The sequence below is a fragment of the Plasmodium gaboni genome, chromosome 13 (genome assembly GCF_001602025.1).
Source record: "Plasmodium gaboni strain SY75 chromosome 13, whole genome shotgun sequence".
Lineage (NCBI taxonomy): Eukaryota > Apicomplexa > Aconoidasida > Haemosporida > Plasmodiidae > Plasmodium > Plasmodium gaboni.
This window is the reverse complement of record NC_031493.1, coordinates 1,854,014-1,872,511: the sequence shown is the minus strand read 5'-3', so window position 1 is coordinate 1,872,511 and position 18,498 is coordinate 1,854,014. Positions and strand designations below refer to the sequence as shown.

The 18,498-nt window shown below is 16.8% G+C and overlaps 4 protein-coding genes across 4 annotated transcripts in view; 3 read left to right on the top strand and 1 right to left on the bottom strand.

Annotated features, from left to right (window-relative positions):
• Positions 1-479: 479 nt before the first annotated feature.
• PGSY75_1353300 (hypothetical protein) lies at positions 480-6,637 on the top strand (the record flags this gene model as incomplete). Its single annotated transcript, XM_018787565.1, has 2 exons — positions 480-598; positions 778-6,637. 2 exons carry the CDS (start codon positions 480-482, stop codon positions 6,635-6,637), a joined length of 5,979 nt encoding a protein of 1,992 aa, XP_018640307.1.
• A 606-nt stretch (positions 6,638-7,243) lies between these two features.
• On the bottom strand, positions 7,244-7,786 carry PGSY75_1353200 (membrane associated histidine-rich protein; the record flags this gene model as incomplete). Its single annotated transcript, XM_018787564.1, has 2 exons — positions 7,244-7,375; positions 7,508-7,786. The coding sequence occupies 2 exons, from the start codon at positions 7,784-7,786 to the stop codon at positions 7,244-7,246; spliced, it is 411 nt and encodes a 136-aa protein (XP_018640306.1).
• A 5,583-nt stretch (positions 7,787-13,369) lies between these two features.
• Positions 13,370-14,481, top strand: PGSY75_1353100 (putative exported protein; the record flags this gene model as incomplete). Its single annotated transcript, XM_018787563.1, has 2 exons — positions 13,370-13,567; positions 13,798-14,481. The coding sequence occupies 2 exons, from the start codon at positions 13,370-13,372 to the stop codon at positions 14,479-14,481; spliced, it is 882 nt and encodes a 293-aa protein (XP_018640305.1).
• Positions 14,482-17,577: 3,096 nt separating this feature from the next.
• The window catches only part of PGSY75_1353000 (tryptophan-rich antigen), a gene marked incomplete at both ends in the record, with an annotated part of 2,322 nt that continues 1,401 nt past the window's right edge, over positions 17,578-18,498 (top strand). Inside the window, 2 exons of the mRNA XM_018787562.1 lie at positions 17,578-17,757; positions 17,893-18,498. The exon at positions 17,893-18,498 is cut by the window's right edge and continues 1,401 nt beyond it. Of these exons, the coding sequence (XP_018640304.1) occupies positions 17,578-17,757; positions 17,893-18,498 (786 nt within the window). The remainder of the gene's footprint in view (positions 17,758-17,892) is intronic.

Here is an 18,498-nt window from a genome sequence, read left to right as displayed (position 1 = left end):
GGAAATTTCACTTTTTTTTTTTTTTTTTTTTTATTTACATTATATGATAAAAAATATACATATATTTTTTGCTATTTCTTAATCATTTAAAATTTATTTGTTGATATATATACATATATATGTTTCATTTTTTATTTATTATGATTATTTCTTTATGTTTTTTCCTTTTTTATTTTTATTAAAATTATTTTATACAAAGAGTGTGTATATTTGTTTCTTTGTTTATTTGTTCATTTGTTCATTTGTTCATTTGTTTATTCCTTTTATATATATATATAATAATATACTTTTTTTTTTTTTGGTGAAAATGAAATAAAAAGATTAAAATAATTTTTAACCTAACTAATACGTTTATATATTATATGTTATATATATATATATATATATATTTGCATAATTTTGTTTCTTTTTTCTTATATTATACCTTATACATATTTATTTTAAAAAATACGTAAGATGAAACGTGTTCATATGTTATAATGGATTTTTTTACTATCATATTTATACTGCTACTCGCATTTTTTTTCTTTGATTATAACTTTTGTTCTAGGGGGTTGGTGTTTTATATAGGAAACAAGTCATTAAAGCTTTTGAAAAAGTAATAATATGAAAAATAACAAACAAACAAACAAATACATATAAATAATATATAATATATAACATATAATATTTTATATATAATATATAATTTTCATTATATACCATTTAATATATAACATATTTATTATTATATACATACATATATATTCATTCAATTTAAATTTTTTTCATCTGCAGATGTAATAATTTAGAAAAGGCATACCGAAGTACCATTTATTTGATATTTCCTTTTTTACAACATATATTTGTTCACATATTTTATTATTATATAGAAAAGAAAAAAGAATATTTGAATAATTTAATTTTTGAGCAATCGAAGGAACGTTATGATATAAGAGGACAAAAGGAATTTGACTCATATAATTTTAAAAAGGAAGATATATTTAATTATATAATAGAAGGTGGTATTAAAATAAAAAATTATGTGTACAATAAAGTATTACATATATTTTTTTTTATTGTTGAATATACAAATATTTATGAAAATATCAATTTAAATTGTTATATTAACACAAGAGAAGTATTAAATAATAATAATTTTGGTGTAGTGATAATAGACTATTATTTACCTAATACTAGTATTAAAAAGAAAAAAAAAAAAAAAAAAAAAAAAGATCAAACATCTAATAATATTAATGATTCTGAAAAAATTGACCTATATGATTTAGTTAATATAAAACAAGAGAAAAAAATAAAATTTGTTTTAATTGATAATAAATGGAAAAATATCTTAGGAATAGGAAAAATAGAAGATCCAAATGTTCAACATTTATATTTGCAGGATACAGTTTTGATTCAGTATTTACAATTCTCTTGGATTTTTAAAAACCACTTTTTGAAAAAGCTATACAATGATACAAATATATCTACACACAATTATTATGATATAGAAAAAAAATCTATGCAACAAAATGATAGAGATAGTTTAAAGGAAAAATATAAAAAGACATCTATAGTACAAGAAGAATTAAATGTTGACGGAAATATTTGTAGTAATACTCATCTTAATGATAATGTAAATATTAAAGAGGAAGAATATATTAATAAAAAAAATTTTATGAATGACCAAGAAGAAATTATTATACAATCCTTAAAAAGATGGGATATAAATAAGGAAAATGTATTTAGTAACAAAGAAGGAAATTTTAATCTAATAACAAATAATTCCAAAATAATTGAAAATAAAGATTCACATATCGAAACAGAAAAAATGAAAGAAGATGATGTATATAATAATATAACCTTAAAAAAAAAAAAAACTATTATTGAAATAGAACAAAATAATATTAATACTCAAAATAATAATTGTCATAGTAATAAGCAAAAACATTATATTAATGAAGAAAAGAAAAAACAACAATTAAAATATATAAAAAATCAAAATATGATTCGAGATAAATTAAAAATGCATTTAAATAGATGGAAGTATAAAAATATCAAAGGAATTATTGTTATACTTCCTGAAATTTTTTATAATTATATAAATATGAATGATATGGAAAATAAAATACCTATTTATTATTTCCTAAAAAAAGATATAAAAATTGATACATTTACAGTTATAGCTAAATTATTAGGTTATATTTGTATACATATACACATTAATATAAACTTTGGATTCTCCATACCATTTATATTTAAATCAAAAACAACCAATATTTTAAACATATCAAATAACTTTAATCTACATATGAATAAAAACCTATTTAATATATATAATGAAAATGGAACTTGTAATATTAAAGGAGAGCACACAAATATTTCATCTGTTGATAAAAAATTCAATTGTAGTAAGTATATTTCAAAAGGGGAAATCAATAATAATAATAATAGTAAAAATAATAATAATAATAATAATATTTACTATACATCTGTATCACATATTAATGATAATGAAAAGGACAATAATAATAAACAAGATAATATTAATCTGTATACCCATATAAATGATCATATAAGTATGTATAATAATGATAACAATGAAAAGAATTCATTTGATAACAATGTATATAATAAAGAGAATGATAAAATAAAGGATACTATTAATTATATGGAACAAAATGACAAAAACTATTGTCATGATTTGTCTGTTAATAATAATTATAATGAAAGAAGTAATGAATATGATAATAATCAACAATATTTTAATAATATTAATGATGATAAGACATACCAAAATAATACACATAATAATAATATAAATAATATAAATAATAAATATATACATGCAGATTATACAACCCCCCAATTAAACAGTATCCTTGAAAATAAAATCTATATGGATGAAAATTACGCTTTCCTTTTTTCTACGCCTTTCTCATTTTTTAGTGATAATTATAATGATTTAAATATTGCAATGAACCATTTTAAAGCTATTTTTAAAAATTATAATTTTGTTTTTCTGTGTTTTAATGATGGTACTAATATTATGCTCAATTATTTCTTGGAAAAAATTTATAAAAAGAAAAAAACTAAAACTCCAGGGGGAATGACAACATTAATAAGTACAGCGGGTGTTGCTGAAAACATTAAGAACACCTTTAATCTTTATAACACTAATGCATATAAATGTCACATAAATAATTATAAAAAAAAACATGTTCATGATACTAAAGGAGACACTTATGATAATGAAAAAAAAGGACATTCAAAATTATATGCTATTGATAAAAGTGAAGAAGACAAGAAAACAAAAGGTACCTTGAATAAACCAAGTAATAAAAGTAATATAATGAGTCTTTTTTTTGGGGAAAAAAAAAAAAAAAATTTAGAGCATGAACAAATGAATGAAAGTCAAAGATTTAAGAGAATTATAAAAAAATGGAATATGCAAAAAATATTAAGTGATATAAAAGGAAATGATAAATCGAGTTTTATAAATGAAGATAAAAAGGTTAATGAAAAGAAACATAACAAAATTGATAAAAACGATACTGATGATTCCAATGCTAGTTATGATGATGAAAAAATATTAAGTCATGTAGTAAAAGAGCAAATGCATTCAGGAAAAGATGAAAAAGAAGAATTAGTAGAACCAAAAGAAAACGGTATTAAAAGTTTCCAAGAGGAGGATGAGGAAGATGAAGATGACGATCAAGGTGTAGACAATTACGATAATTATGTGGATGATATCGATAAAGATGTAGAGAATTACGACAAATATATAGATGACATTGATCAAGATGTAGAAAATTACGACAAAATTATAGATGATATAGATAAAGATATGAATGATGACCATAAGAATGTGGATGATGAGAAGAAGGTAGACGAAGTAATACCAGATGTAGAAAGAGAAGACAAAAACCTTGAAGAAAAAAATATAAATGCAAATACAAATGTAAAGGTAAATGTAAAAGATATACAATACATAACTGAGCACTATGAAGAATTGACGAAAAAACATAATACAAATCAGAATATAAATATAGACAAAAACAAAATGAATCAAATAAATAATGCGGAATTTTTGAATAATGTTGAAAATATACAAGACAGCCAAAAAAATAATAAAGTAAAGGAAGAAATGTTTACAAAAAATATCAAAAAAAATATGAAAATAAAAATGAAGAATAATGAAAATAATGATATGGGAAAATTAAGAAATATTAAAGAGAAATTAAAGAAAAAAAAAATGGAAACCCTTATGAATTTATCGAAATTAAATATTTTTCATAAAAATTCAGAACAAATGTCTGAAAAAAATATAAAAGAAGATGATGATACATATAAAGATGACTATAATACCAACGAATCGAAAATATGGAACATTTATGATAGTCATGTATCTAATGATCCACGAGGATCTGCTAGTACATATAAAAGTAATTGTAGTATAAATAAATTTGCTAATATGAGTCTAAGTAATTTTGCATCCTTTATTAAAAAACACAAGACTAATAATAGTCACCATAATTTAGTTGGTAGATTTAAGAATAATTTGGGAAATAAAGAAAATATACCTAAGGAAAATTCTGAAATAAATATGAACAAGTGTATAAATATAAATAAAGAAAAAGTGATGGAAATAGATATGAAAGAATTTGTAGAAACAAATATAAACCATGACGTTGAAAAGAATGAATATAATGATATTAACAAGAATACAAATAATGAAATTGTAAAAAGTGATAATATTGTAGATGAGAAAATTTTGAATACGGAGATTCCAAAAAAATATATAAATTATAATAATGAAAAAAATATAAAAGAAGATGTTGAAGGGAACATAGAAAATACTTCTGAAAGAGATGGAATAAAAAATTCTGAAATAAGAAAAATCAAATTAAATATATTGGAAAAATTCAGAAAAAAAGAAATAAGGAAATGTGATAATATGGATGATACCCCAGGAATATCGAACAAATTTAGGTATAGTTTTTTTAAAATTCGAAATAGATTTAAAAATAATTATAATACATGTGATAATAAGACAAATCAAGAAAAGAAAAATATGGAAAGAGACAAAATGATGATGAATTCATTTATAAAAAATAAAAATGCAAAGCTTTCAGATGAAAATAGTACCTCAACAGCAGATTCGAATTTTGATGATTATGGAAAGAAACATACAAAAGAAATATGTATCTTAATTAATTTTTCATATAATAATATGTTTGATATATTTAATTATCCTGATGATTTTATAGAAACTAAAAAACGTAAATTTTCTATAGTACATAAGTTTTTCTATTCATTAAATATATTTTTCAATTCCTTTTCTACTCTTATAAAACAGAGATATTTTTTCCGTTGTACAAGTGAGTTATCAAATTTTTTAAAAAGATCTTTATTCTATGATTTTTATAATAATTCATTGTGTAAAATCAGTACAGATGACCAAATTAGAAATAAATTTCTATTAGATATAAATAATAGCAGTAATGAATATGACTCCAAAATAAAAGGGTTAAGTGATATAACATATATATCTAATACGGAGAAAGCTAATAAACCTGGAGACCTATTAGAAAATAAATCGAATATTATAAGTGTATGTAAAGATAAAGAAAATGTGAACGGAAAAAATATAAGTACTTATATTAGTAAGGATATGGAATGTACATGGAATGATAATAATAAAAACAATAAATGTGAAAAAAATTTGGAGAATATAAAAAATGATAATATAGAAGAAATAGATAAAATTGATTTGATTAATAATAATAATAATAGTGAACATAATACGATGAGGAGTAAAATACAGAGCGAAATATATAACAATGTATCAGATATGAATAAAAAAAATATAAGTAATAATTTAAATAATGCAATGGAATATAATAAGAATTATGCTTATAATAATTCTTCCATAAGAGATAGTAATAATAATAATATGATTTTGAATGAAACCTATAATAATAAAACGTTTTGTAAAGATATATATAGTGATTCTTTTGAAAGTAAAATTAGAGTATATTTTAATATTAAATCATTATACGAAAAATGGAAAATATATTTTGAAGATAAACGAATAGATATAAGTATACAAGATAAATTTTTATATAATTTATCATTTATATATAATGTATATAATTATTTAATTTTAATATATATATATACATACTATAACGAAGAAAGTTATATAACTTTTTGTAATAATCAAAAATTTTATCAATTTATTGAAAAAGTACATTGTTATTTTAACGAAAAGAAATATAATCAAATACTTTATAAAATTCTTAGGAATAATGAATCATTTAATTCATCTATAATACCAAACTTTTTAAATTATCATGATTATAAATTATTAAAAGTATTCTTTTTCATGTTACAAAATTCATCCAATAAATTTATATCTAAAAATATACATCTCTTCAATTTCCCAGTTGTTTTCATTTTCTCTTCGGATTCCAAAAATTTTAATTTTAACCATTTTGATATTATAAAAATTTCAAAAAATAATAATATTATATATTTATTATATAAAAGGGGAAATGAAGGATTATTCTTATCAGGATTAAAACCATATATATGGATATATAGAGTTCTCTTTGATTTTGTTGAATCATTATTTTTATCCAGTTTTGACAATTAGACAGTCTTAAGAATATATACATAGTTTTAAATATATATAATTTATTTATTTTACTTAATTTTTTTTTTCTTTTTTTTGTTTATGTTTTATTATGCATATATAAATATATACATTCGAATAATTTTTTTTTTTTTTATATTTCTCTTTTAAATGTTACACAACATGTTTATATAAAAATATGTTATTATATATATATGTATATATGTTTGTGCTTTTTTTTTTTTTTTTTATAAACTTTTATACAATATATAATAAATAATGAAATATAAAAAAATAAATTATATAAAATAAGAAAAACGAAACACTAATATAGTTTTATAGAATTATATTATAAATATACCACATCATTGCTTTAACATATAAAAATATATACACAAAAATATTTATTTATAACTATGTATAATAAGGTAATAAAATATAAAAACTTGAAATAAATTTTTATGGAAATAAAAAAATATATAAACCTAAATAAAAAAAGGTTGTTCATAATTTTGTGAATTTTTTTAATAATAAAGTAGATTAGTGAAATCAAATTTTTCTGATAATAAAACATACATATATATATATATATATATATTTTTTGCTTTATTTATTTTTTTTATGTGTCTATAATGATATTTGATTTGTCTGAGTAGATGATTCACTTGATTTTGATTGGTCCTTACTATTATCATCCTTTTGGTCATCATTTACTGGTGTTATATTTACAATACGTACGGTTTTAGATGAATTAACAACCTAAAAAAAGAAGAGGAATAAAGGTGCAAATATAATATATAATACAATAGAATGAACTGATATATATTAATATATATATATAATATTTGTGGATTAAAAATCATATATATATATATATTAATAAAAACTTACCTCATTATATAATTTATAAACTAATATTAGAAAGAAAGCTAATAATAAAAAGCATAGCATTACATGGGAACTACAATGTTCATGATGTCGACAAAAGAAAGCAGTTATTGGCATACAAGGCCTATCATGAGCTAGCGTATGGACATGTGGAATATGATGTACATGAGGAGTATGATGATGCACATGTGCTAACTGATGTAAGTGATCTCCTAAATGTTGAGCCCAATGGGTTCCTACTTGGTTTATTTGATTATATATGTCATATGGACAAGGCTGCATCTTGATAAATTGATAAATAAAATGAAATAAAAAAGAAAAAATTAAATAAATAAAAAAAAAAAAAAAAAAAAAAAAAAAAAAAAAAAAAACAAAATAAAAATAAAAATAAAAATAAAAAGAAAAAGAAAAAGAAAAAGAAAAAGAATTTTACTTTTTTATGTATATAAATTTTTTATTATGTATAATTATATACTATAAATTATAATTATAAAAAAAAAAAAAAAAAATACAAAATAAGAATTAAAATAAAAATATAAATTAATATTTCACTTTATATTAAAAACTTAAGGTGCGTTTGTTATTTATTGCTATATGTTTGGTTTGATTTCCAAATTCTTTATTAAAAATATAAAGATATGAAATAAAAATATATATAAATATATAATAAAAAAGTAATAATAATTTTTATTTTATATATATATATATAAATATAAATACATTGAATTTATGTATATCCTTTTTTGGAATATATTAAAAAAAAATGAGCAAATACTTAAAATATCAAATAATATTTATAAAATAATATATACAATATATATTATATATATTAACAAATATAACTAATGAAATTATAAAACAAAAAATATTTAAATATATTATACGAATTATAAAAAATGTATCATTAATTTTTATATATTTATTTTCTATACATTATTTACTTCTACAAAAGAATGTTACGATTACAATATATATTTATAAAATAACTGTTTATTTTATAAGATAAAAGTGTTCTATATATATATATTTTTTTTTATGTTGTTTTTTTATTTCTCTTTTTTGTTCGTATTGTAAATATGCAATATTTTACTTTCATAAATGTACATAATATATATAAAATATATATAATATAAACTTCTAATTATTTAAAAAAAAAAAATAAAAAAAAAGTACTCGTAAATATAAAATATTATATATTTTTCTTATGTATTTCAAAATTTTTAATTTATTTTTTAAATTCGAGATTATATATAATGTATCCACTACACCCATTATCTGGTATAATATACATAATACATTTACAAATATTATATAAATAAAAAAAATATATATATATAAAAATATTTACGTATTTTTATTATTATTATTATTTTTTTTTTTTTTTATGAGTATTCCACAGATTGTATGGATAGATGATGATACAAATAATATAAAATAATAATAAATATGAAATAATATATATATATTTTTTTTTTAAATAAAATGAGAATAAATTTTTAGATAAAAAATTTATAAAATAATAAAATATTAAAAATATTTCTATAAAATTTTGTATTATAAAAAAAAAAAAAAAAAAAAAAAGTACTTAATATAGCAAAATATATATTTGAATTTTTTTAAAATAAATTATTTTATTATTATTTTTTTTTTTTCCTTAATTTTTTGTTTTGTCCCCCTTTTGTATATTTTTTTTTTTTTTTGGGGTATTTCTCCGTTTTTGTCCTACCCCCACAATTATTTATGTTCGCATAAAAATATGTATCTTATATTATATATGGATATATACGTATAATATTATTCCATGTATGTATTTTTTTTTTTTTCTTCTTCATATAACAAAAAAAAAAAATGGTCAAAAATAAAATAAAATAAAATAAATAAATATATATATATATATATATATATTTTTTTTTTTTTTTTTTTTTAATTTGCTATGACGAAAAGTAAAATATAATTATATTATTTTATATTTTATTATATATAATATGATTTTTTTTTTTTATATTTAGGTTCTATATATATGATAAAGCATTTAAAAAAAAATACATTTACTTTGTATATTATATTAATATTTTCTACATATAATTTTTTTTTCTCCTTTAATGCATGTATAATTATAGAACAAAATTTCTTACTAATATATTTTAAATTTATATATAAAAAATGGGTTAAAAATAATTTAATTTATCATAATATACAATAATATATATATATATATTATATTTTTTTTTTTTTTTCTACTTATTTTCATGTATTATGAATTTATATCCTAATTTATTTTATAATTATATATATTTAAAATAAAAAAAGAAAAAATATAACCTAAGTAATAAAGATTATTACATTTATTATTTTAATTCTGTTTCTTTTTTTTTCTTTCTTTTTGTATTTTTTATCTAAGTGTAAAGGCATAAATCCATAATATATATTTATTAAATATATATACCTTTTCTTATTTTATTAATAATAAGTTCATAATCAGTTAAGCATATTTATGTGTATATATAAAATATTATATATTAAATACATATGTATTTTTTAATATTATGATATTTTTTATATTAAAATTTTTTATATATTTTTCTACTGAATGCAACACCCAAAAAAAAATAATAAAATAATAAAAAATATAAAAAATATAGTAAGATTAATTAGTAAGGTTTATATTCTGAACATATTATAACTTAGTATATTTAAATGTTATATGAAAATATAAACATATTATATATATATATATATATATATATATAATTATTATTTAAGGTTTCACATATATAATTTTTATAATATTATTCTACAAATGAATATTTTCCTTTATTTCTCCTTTTCGTAAATGCATTCCTTAGAATTTCAATAAAAAATATTATTCTATAAAATATATATTATTCAATATATTATACTGCCAAAAATATATATATATATATATATATTAAAATGAAATCAAAATGTTATAATTATATAAATTGCATGTCAATTTTTTTTATAGTAATTAAAAGAAAAAAAAGATAATAATAATATCTATAGTGGAATAATAATTTTTGTATATATGTTAAAATAAAAAAATCATCTAGTATATTTATTAATATACTCCTTTTTTTCAAACTAATATATATTTAAATAACAATTAATCTTAATCATTCAAATATTTACTATAAATATTTACTGAAATTTTACAGTTGATGGAAAATCATAATATAATTTTTGTACTGTATCCTATAAAAATATTCTTATTCTTATAAGTATATATTTATTTTTTAACAGTTTTATATTTAATAAATATATATATATATATATATTTTATTACTTTTATTTTTATCAATATTGATTTATTGTTATTGCAAGAAAGCCTTTTCTTAACAAATCCTTATATATATGAAAAAGAAAAGAAATAAATGCATTTTTTTATTTTAAAATTTAAAGAAATATACTAATAATATATAATATTAATTTGTTATATATATAGTGAATATATTCAATGTATTTTTTTGACTTTTTTTTTTTATTTATTTATTTTTTTTTTTTTTCGTTTTGATATTATGGAACTCATCAATAAAAGCAGAAAAAAAAAAAAAAAGGATACCCATATATTTTCTTTTTTTATAATTTTTGTTTTATATTCTCCTATTGTGGTCATAAAATATATTCATATTTAATTTTTCATATTTTATATTTTTTAATTTAATTTGTACTTTTCTTTGTTTTATATCCTTTGTTTATAACAAATGCGGACAAAAAAATAAGGAGAGAGAATAATTAATTAAATTAAAAATATAATATTATAGAAAATAAAAGAATTAAAATAATATATATTATATATATTTTTCTTATTTTAAAAGAATATAATAAAAATTTGGTATATATATAATATAATATAATATATGAATATATTATGTTCCTAGAATTTTTAAATTATAATATTTTATTACAAAACATTAAATTCTTGTTTTTGTATTTTTTAAAATGATACGTTAAAAAAAAAAAAAAAAAAATACCTAAATATTTTTATAGTTTCATTTTTTAAATCTAGTAATATATTATTATATATATTATATTTTACATTTTTTCTGTAAAAAAGTTAATGAAATTAATATACATATAAATATATAATATATATATATATTATATATATATATTTATTTATTTATTTATATGATACATAATTTTTATTATATAATACTATTATAGACTATATATATATTAATAGTATTTACATATATACTTAAAAAATTTCTTTATGTACTTCTAAATTTAAGTATTCAAATTTTTATTATACCCTCTTTTTATCACCAGTAAATTTTTCCTGTTATATTATGTAATTCTCATTTTACATGCATTTCTATTTTTTTTTGAGAAAATAATTTACGTTATTTTTTTCATATGTACCTTTTTTTTTCCTTGTTCTTAATAAGAAAGTATTATTTTAAATGGATATATATTCCAATAATAAAATATTATTTTTCAAAAAAAAAAAAAGAAGATAATAATAATAATAATAATAATAATATATATATATATATATTTAAGAAATAATATTCTATAAATTAATAATGTTATTTTATTTTTTTTTTTTATTTCACAAGTTAATTATAAATTTTATATAAACATACTTAATGTGAAAAAAATATTTACTCATAGTATAAAAATGTATGTGCATATAAATATACCCATTTTATATATCCAAATATTAATTAAAAAAAAAAAAAAAAAAATATTCTATTATTTATATAATAATACAATATTTATATATATATGAAAATATATATTATAGTCATTTTATATTCTATATTTATTTTCATGTTATTTTAAAAATATATAATACATATTGTAAAATAATATAAGAAAAATATATAAAATATGTACATATATATATATATTATATATATAATATATCTTTTATTTTTAATATATTTTTTTCATAACATATATATTAATATTATTATTTATATATATTTATATATATAATAGATATATTATATTTATATAAAACATTAGATAAAATAAATAAGAAAATAAAAAAATTATGTAGAAATAATATCATACATCTCATATTATTTAATATATATATATATTTTTTTATTTTTAATAGAATATTGTTTAAAAATTAATATTATTATTATTAAAAAAATATATATTATATATATTTAAAAAAAAAAAAAAAAAACATAAATGGGAAAATTTTGAAATAATATTTTATAATTTTGTAATTTCTATAAATTTTCCATTCTTAGAATATTTTTATAAGTAATATTTTTTTTGATGTTTAAATAATTTTTATTTATACATATATATTTTTTTTTATTAATATTTATCTAATATATATAAATATAATATAATAATTGATATAAGAATATATACTATATATTATATATATATATATATAATTTTATAGATTCCGTTGTATGATTTTATATGTTTGAAAAAATATATATATTGTTAATATATAATAAGTACTAATTAGATGTAAAATTGGTTTTGTTTTTTATGTTTTTTTGTTATATAATAAAATATTATTATATGCACAAGATTGTTATTATATTAATATTATATGTATATATATATATTTTTTATTTTATTATTATTATTTTTTTAAATATATTTGTTCTATTTTTATTTATTTAATTTTTTGGGATAATCTATAAAAATATTTAAATTAAGTTTTAGTCCGTGATTTTTATTTTAATATATATATATATATATATATATATATATATTTACATAATCGTTTAATATATTGTATTGGATTAAATAAAAATTAAAAAATATATTTAAAATATATTTAATAAAAAATATATAAATTATTATTAATATATATAGAATATATATAAATATATATATATATATATATATATAAACATATATATTCAAATGAAGACATACAATTCTGTAAATAATATTATGGGATTCCAAGGGGAACAAAACAGTATTGTTCCATCTTATAATAAAACAAGTATGGAGAAATCATCAAATAAAAGAAATATTAAAGGAAGTATTTATTCTTTTCATTTTCTTGTTAAAATATTTGCATTTTCACTCTTCATATGGACCTTGTATACATCACACAATGTAAGATAATAGAAAGGATGCTATATAAATATATACATATATATATGTGTATTATTTTTTTATTTTATTTTTTTTTATTGTATTATATAATATTTTGTGTTTTCATGTATATGTGCCATTTCATAATATTTACATGCTGTATTATACATATATATATATATATATATATATATATATCATTATTCTTATAATTGCATACATATAATTGTTAACTAATTTATTTATTATAGGGAAACGTTAGTAAGAATGCTGACACTGTGAACACAACTCAAGGATTAAGCAAAGGAAGAACTTTAGCGCAACGAGATCATAACGAAGAAACTGAAGATGTAAATCTTAAGGCCTATCATACTGGTGAACGTACTGGATATAGTGAAGTAAAACATAGACGTACATTTTCACATTCTCAAGAAGGAGATTCAAATACATTTGAAGCTAGAGAAGAAAATGAAGTAAGTGGTGATTATGTAGAACAACAGAATTATGATGATGGGTCAAGTCAAAAAAATGGAGATTTTAAAGCAGTTTTTAAAAAAGCTGATAATTTTATTGAAACCAAGTTAGTTAGTGCTTTACATCCAAAAAAAAATCACTTATTAAAATTAGCTATTCTTGCATTCCCAATAATCATGGAACATGTATCTAATATATTTAAAAGAAGACAATTTAAATATATCGGATCTGCTATGCATTTGGTTTGTCTTGTATTCTATGTTTACATATTCAAAGTAATTGTTAATCATTTATTAACAAATAAAGAAGACAAATTTGGTCATTTTGAACCACATGGAAATTATCCAAACGATGATGGTAATTACAACCCTGGTTATAATAGACCTAAAAGAAGAAAAAAAGATCATAGAAGATACGAAGATGGAAATCAATATCAAGATGAAGAAATAGTTGAAGTTTAAGCTTCTTTTTTTTTTTTTTTTTTTTTTTTTTTCCTTCCTTTTATAAATTAATTAAAAATTTATTTTATATATATATTTTATTAATAAAAAAAAAAAAAAAAAAAAAAAAAATTGAATGATTATTTCAAATTTTTTTAATTTTAATATTTCCTTGTTTATTTAATTATTTTATTTATTTTTAATAATGTCAATTGTTTATATTCGTATTTTATTTGTGAATGTATGACTGATTATTTATTATTTTTTTAAAAGTTTTTTTTTTTTTTTTTTTTTAAATATACATTATATGTATGTATATATATATATATTATATTTATTTCTTGAGTTTTTAAGAATATAGATTAATATTCAAATTTTTTAATTCATATTCAGCAATTTTTTTTTAATATTTTTTAAAACATTTTTAAATAAACTTTTTACTCACTATATATAAATTTTTATATTTTTTATTGATAGATGGATATATACTTTTATAGTGACAATTATAAATATATATATATATTGGTGTTTATTCATATATGTGTAGGTGTGTATATAAATATTTATATCGAATGGATACATTCTTTTTCCTTAATTTTTTTTTTTTATAGAATAATTTAAGAAATCATCACAAAATCATATTTTCAGTTTTATAAAATAATACACACTAATAAAAAAAAATAAAAATAATAAGACATATTTTTATTATAATAATGAATTAATATTTCTACTAACGCTTTTCTTCTTTTTTATAACGTCTATATTTTAATTAATGAGGTGCATTGAATATTTCAGCATATTTTATACATATAAAGATTTACGAATTTTCATATTAAATAAATAAAAATATGGCATGTACTTAAATATAAAGAATAATAAAACGAAGTTAAAATGTTTTTTTTTTTTTTTTTTTTTTTGATTATAATATATAAAAGAACTGTATAATAAGAAGATATATTCTCAAATATATATATATATATATATATATATATATATATAGAAAAAATAAAAATTATAAAAATGCATTAAGGAAAATAATTACCCAATTAATACTTATCATAAAAATTATAACCACTCCTTTTTTTATTATTTTAAATGTTACATTTTTAGAAAATGTAAGAACTTTCCATTATTTATTATTAGCACTGTAATAATATATCTTCTTATTACATATTTTTTTCATTTTTAATAAAATAAATAATTAAAATAATATTAGTTTAAAAAAAAAAACATAATATATTTGCTCCCATTATCAGAATATAAATTAAAAATATATTCCTTCTAAAAACATGGAAATGATTAATTTAGAAAAAATAAACATATGAACAAATAAACACATAGTAATAATATAATAGTGATAATTTATATTCATTTTGATGATATTAATTATTTTAATTAATTATTACTAAAATATATATATATTTATATATGTGTATAACATTTATATAATAAAACGAATAACATTATATATATATATATATTTTTTTTTTATTATTATTTTAAATAGTTAACATTCGATTAGCACCAATAAAAACAAATTATTTTAAAAACACCATATTAAAAATAATTCATGTATAAAATATTATATATATATATATATTTATATAAATTTTTTTTTTTTTTTTTTGTGCCATACTTGATTTACGGAATTTGTTAGTTTAAAATAATATTTATCCAAGTTAAAAATATTGAATAGGGAAAAAAAAATTAATAATTAATATAATATATATATATATATCTGAACTTTTTTTAAATATGCATATAATGAATATTAAATATTATATATATATAAATATATGTAATAATAAAATTTTATCTTTTTTTTTTTTTTTTTTTTTTTTTTTTGGTTTTTTTATTTCTCCTTTTTTTTGGTTTCTTTTTTTTTTTTTTCTTTTTTTTTTTTTTTTAATTTTTTAAAATATACATTTTCATATATTATATTTTATATATAATTTTAAGTAAAGTGTTTTATAATATATTAAAATGGTATTATATATATATATATTATTATATATATATATATATAATAATAATAATATTATTTATTTATAATAAAAGTATAATATAAGAAAAATTATGTATGCATTATTATATATAATAAATTAATTTTTCGTAGATAAAAACATATTAAAAAAGAAGGTTGTATATAATATTATTATATATATTATATATAGTTCGAATGAACGAATATACAACATATAAAGAATTATATAAATATTATAAATATAATAATATTATCTTTGTCAATGTTTATTTTATTAGATAATCTATTAATATATATTATGGTAATTGTATATTTAAATATCATATCATATATTTATATAATATATATATATTTACGTAACATTGTCATATATATACATACATACATACATACATAAATACATACATACTCTTTGTGTTTTTTTTGGTGAATATAAAAATAAATGAACACCAAAACAAATAAATATAACGTAAAACAGAATAAAATAAAATATATTAAAAGGAATAATTCAATGACTGTATTATAAAAACAGAAAATCTAAATCATAAATTTATATTTTTGTTCAGATTTGTTCCTTTTTTTTTTTTTTTTTTTTTTTGTTTTTAGTTATTATTGAATAAAATACATAAAAGAAATAAAAAAAATAATATTTTTTCTTATTCGAAAAATTAGTCCATTATTCATTAGAATAATTAAGAAAGAATAAATATATATAAATATTTGTGTATATATTATAGTAGATATATACAAGTATAAATTATTTATATATATATGAATTATTTTTTTTATGGTGTTTTATTTTATTTTTTTAGTATAAGTCTTTTTTTTTTTTCATAAAAAATTTATAGTATATATATATGTAATGTCAGTGAAATCATATCTTTAAAATAAAAACAAGCTGTATACATATATTTAATTATATATATATTTGTATTTATTTATTTCATTTTAATTTTGTTTTTTTTTTTTTTATTTGTTTTTTTTTGTATGAATATACAAATCATAATATACATTATTATTAGTTTTGTATATAGCATATATAATTTTGAAAGTAACTTATAATATTATTGAATAATTTGTTATATATTAGAACCTCAAAAAGAGGAGAAAAAAAAAAAAAAATAGAAAAGCATATGGAATTGAATACCTATAACAATATTAATTCTACAGATAAATTATTTCAAACTCCATTAACTAGTGTATTAAATCATGACAAAAAAGTAGTTGAGAAAATAGATAAGGACCATGTTGTCCAACTTTTTTATATATTAACTATTATGATTTTAAAATATGTATTTAAACGAGTGAATAAGGTAAGATAAAATGAAATATAATAAAAAATATATATACGTATTTACTATTATTTTGTATATATATATATATATATATATATATATATTTTACTTTTGGTATTAATTTTTTGCGCATCTTAAATATATAATTTTTAGGATATTAAGAAAAAGAAAAGGACAAAAAAATGCTGTAAGGCACTAAAATATGTTAATACTAATGAAGTTGATACTATAATAAAGAAGGATGTAAATGGTGAATACGCAAATACACATGAAATGGTAGAACAAAAAAAAGATGAATGCGATTTAAAATATACAAGGGTTAGAATTTTAAATGAATTGTTTAAAGAAATAGAACATAAATGTAAAGATCCAAAAAAAGAGCACAATATAAAAAATAAGGAGAAGGAAGAAGATGAAAAAGTTAAGTTGAATGAAGAACACTGTGCAGAAGAAAAAGAGAAAAATAAACATAAGTGCAATGATAAAGAAAAGGAAAAGCATAAAAATAAAGATCATGATAAAGACAACGTTAAAGATAAAGGTAAAGATAAAGATAGCGATAAATGTAAAGACAGCGATAAATGTAAAGACAGCGACAAATGTAAAGACAGCGATAAATGTAAAGACAGCGATAAATGTAAAGATAAAGACAAAGATAAGTCAAAAGAAATAATTCTACAAGAAGGTACGGAAGAAAAACGATTAATAGAAAAAGGTGTAGAAAAATTTCAATCAGGAATGAAAAAAATAAAAGAATGG